Source organism: Ipomoea nil, unplaced genomic scaffold, assembly GCF_001879475.1.
Source record: "Ipomoea nil cultivar Tokyo-kokei standard unplaced genomic scaffold, Asagao_1.1 scaffold1720, whole genome shotgun sequence".
In the NCBI taxonomy this organism is placed as follows: domain Eukaryota; kingdom Viridiplantae; phylum Streptophyta; class Magnoliopsida; order Solanales; family Convolvulaceae; genus Ipomoea; species Ipomoea nil.
The window spans coordinates 494,262-497,875 of NW_017618148.1; the positions used below are offsets into that span (position 1 = coordinate 494,262).

Here is a 3,614-nt window from a genome sequence, read left to right on the forward strand (position 1 = left end):
ATGTGGATTCTTTGTGGGAGCCATGTTGTATAACTGCTTACTGCTGTGCCAAATTAGTTGACATTTTTCTTATCTTGTAAATAAATAGACATTAAAGTCAAAGCAACCACGAACTTGTGGTCACGTCCAGGTCCCTCATGACATTTTTCTGATCTTGTAAATAAATAGACATTAAAGTCAAAGCAACCACTAACTTGTGGTCACGTCCAGGTCCCTCATCATCAATAAATTCTTACAAGCATAAAGAATTTCTTTATTGATGAAAACTTGTTACAAAACTACGGACCAAACATAGGCCAAATTCGATTATAAAAATGACTAATTAGAAATTGGCGAAGCCTTGGCTTTAGACCCAAGAGTTGAAAACAATCCTTACCCCAACTCATGAAGGAAATTCTCAGCCTACTTGAGCAGCCCTTAGCCCTATCACAGACCAAGAATTGAAAGAAATACAACAACTAATCGGCCGACTAAACGACCTAGTTGGTGCCTAGGTAGTGCTTAGTCGGCCTAGTTAGCACCTAGGAGGCCTAGGCGACGATTAGACAGTCTAGTCGACCGCCTAGACCACCGATTATGGTCATACGCTAGGCGACCTGCGAACGCCTAGCGCCTAGGCGGAGTTTTTGCAACACTAACTAAGAGTGAGCAAACCATTACAATGACCAACAAAACAAATAAAAAAGAAATTGATATAATCACTACTTGATAACCAAAGTGAAATGAACAACAAAGCATTCATGTTAAGTATCCAACACTCACAATACATACCATCTACTGAAGCTTACGAATCGATGACGTAATAAAGAATAACAAAAATTTTATAGCTTATCAAGTTTATTGTTTTTTTCAGCTTCCTACAAAACAGCAATCATAAGAAAAGCAATATAAGTAAATTGTACGATTTTCGAAGATGTAACTGTTTTTTTTCTTTTCCCTGAAATCCCTGTCTTCAATCCAGCTTCACAGAAGAGAACAAGTAGTATACAAACCAGAAAGAGGAAAGGAACCCCACTGTGCCAGTTGCCAGCATGATTGCCAGAACCATGAACAATGAATAGCCCAGGTAAAGCGTAGCAGAAACAGGTCCACTCAAACTCTTAAGATCAAATATTAGATAGTTAATGGAGTAGAGGAAAATGTATATAGCAACCGACCCAGAAGCAAAGAAGGACTTCCACCACCATTTCCAATCCTCGACGCAAAGATGCATGTAAGTTAGGACAAGAGACACCTCAGCACACACCGCAACAAGAAGGATCATAACAATAAGGAGAAACCCAAACACATAGTACACACGACCCATCCAGATGCTAGACATGATGAAGAAAAGCTCAATGAAAAGTGTACCAAAAGGTAAGGTACCGGCACCAAGGACTAGAAGCCAAGATGGGTATTTTTGAGGTGGAATTTCACGGGGGATCTGGTTGGTTCGGACTGGGTATTCAAAATGAGGCGACTTTGCCCCAAGGTAACCCCCAATAAGGGTAAGGGGAACTGAGATACAGAACCAAAGCAAAATGAGAATAACAAACAGGGAAAATGGAATGGCTCCTGTACTATGACTACCCCACAATAAGAAATTCAAAGTGGTCAGAATAAGGAATGAAATCCCAGGGAAGAAACATGCAGCTTTCCATGAAACTGAAGCCCAGCCATTGGTGTCACCACAGAAGATTGTCCTCCAGAGACGAACCGCGACATAACCAGCTGCAACACCAAGAATCATGTAGAAAAACAGCATACCTGTAATCAATGTTCCACGAGAAGCAGGGGACATGAATCCAAGAGCAGCAAACAGAATAGTCACAACTCCCATCCCTAGGATCTGAACACCATCCCCAACCATCACACACAGGAGTGTTGGATTGCTTGGAGCTCGAAAGACATCACTTACAACAAGTTTCCACCCTGATAGCTCCTCGTTCATCTGGGCTTGAGCCTCTTTGTCAAGCTCTTCATATCTAGTCAGATCTCTCCGTACTGTCCTCAACAGGATCACAAACACAATTCCAGCCAAGAAAGTGATCACCATGAGGGAATTCAGGATGGAGAACCAATGCACCTTTGCCCCTTCCATCTTCAAATAAGCATCCCATCTTGAAGGCCACTTGATATCACTCTCAACAAAGTTAACCTCATAGGTAAAGGCCACAGGCTCATTTTCTTTTATAGCCATGCCAACTGTAGAGGGATCACACTTAATAGGAGACGGATACTTATCATACATTTTCAAATTCTTAATTGAATCAGCATTGTGCTGGAAACTACATGGGACAACCTCAAAACCGACGACCATATATCCTGGTGCCTCAGATCCAGCACCCCCAACGGTTGGGATCATCTCAGCAGCATCTCCCGTACCCATCACCCGAGCTACATTGGGCTCTTCATATTTGTGAACAAGAACAGTAAACTTCAAGTGATTAAACACATAATAGGCTTCTTGGACTTTAATCCCAACTGGATACCCAGTCCACCTCAAGACAAACCCTTCCTTCCTAGTATATCGAATAGCAGGCAAATTATCTAGAATCAAATTCACTTGATACATCTCATCAATCCTCTTCGTCAAAAGCTTAAACTCCTCCCCTGACAATGGCTTTGACTGACAGAGGAAAATTTCAGTCTCATTTGAGAACATCTTAAACCTGTAGGGAGAATTTTCAATCCTATCCCCCACGAGGAGCTCGCCGAGATTCTCAGCACTGTCCTTAACACCCTCTGGGGGCTTACAGAAGGGCAAGCTATAGTAAGTAAAGGGTATCTCGGTGTCAATTGACGTCAGTGAATTGACCTTTACATTCAAAAAATCACCAACCCCATACTTGTGAGGATAATTACCAGGCAGATAAAACCCATGACCCAATCCCCATGCCAAGCAGATAAACAAAACCCAGATCTTGAAATTCTCAACAAACCCCATTCTTCTATAGCTTCCTTGACCAGATCTTGTCGACCCAGATCAAGAAAATAAGTTGTACAATTCTATGACCTATGAAAACTCAATGCGGGTTTCACTGCAAATCAAGATAATAACAATCAACCAATGCATGCATTGAAGACAATTCAAGGGCAGTTACGAATGTAAAATCAGATCAGATTCTGAATAGAAAGTTGCTAATGAGGAAAGCTAGAAAATGCAGATCCAACTAACCTTGAATGGAAGACAATGCGAGGCAGTGAAAGTGTGCAGCAGCGAGAGAATGAGCGAGAAGCAGATGACTTTGAAGTCACGACTGAGGATTTATACCCACTCTCTCCGTGACTCCGTCGGTGAGAAATCTTGCCACTCTTCCAGACCTCACTGGAAAATGACTACTATGCCTCCAAAAAACATTTTAAATACTCCCAATAACAAAAACGTATTATTTGTCTCATTCTTTTTGTTTTAATATACTCCGTATTATTTTATAGCTCACTATTCTAAATGGGAGGTTACAAGTTCGAATCAAAACATTAACTAAGAAAATTTACAATATCAGTTATACTTTAGGAACAATTTTTGTTATTTTTCTAACAAAATATTAGCTAGCGATGAAATTTGCTACGTCAGTTATAGTTTAAGAACAACAAGTGAGCACGATCTATTAAAAAAAAAAAAACAAAACAAA

At 40.6% G+C, this 3,614-nt stretch overlaps 1 protein-coding gene across 1 annotated transcript; it reads right to left on the bottom strand.

Moving 5' to 3' along the window:
* Positions 1–689: 689 nt before the first annotated feature.
* LOC109191809 (transmembrane 9 superfamily member 11-like) lies at positions 690–3,318 on the bottom strand. The gene is made up of 2 exons (XM_019342485.1): positions 3,158–3,318; positions 690–3,020 (listed from the first exon to the last, which is right to left on the bottom strand). The coding sequence occupies exon 2, from the start codon at positions 2,924–2,926 to the stop codon at positions 953–955; it is 1,974 nt and encodes a 657-aa protein (XP_019198030.1). The 5' UTR covers positions 2,927–3,020; positions 3,158–3,318; the 3' UTR covers positions 690–952.
* Between the last annotated feature and the right edge of the window lie 296 nt (positions 3,319–3,614).

Excerpts from the sequence above, each read along its gene's own strand:
- LOC109191809 (XM_019342485.1), bottom strand. The coding sequence starts at position 2,926 with ATGGGGTTTGTTGAGAATTTCAAGATCTGGGTTTTGTTTATCTGCTTG.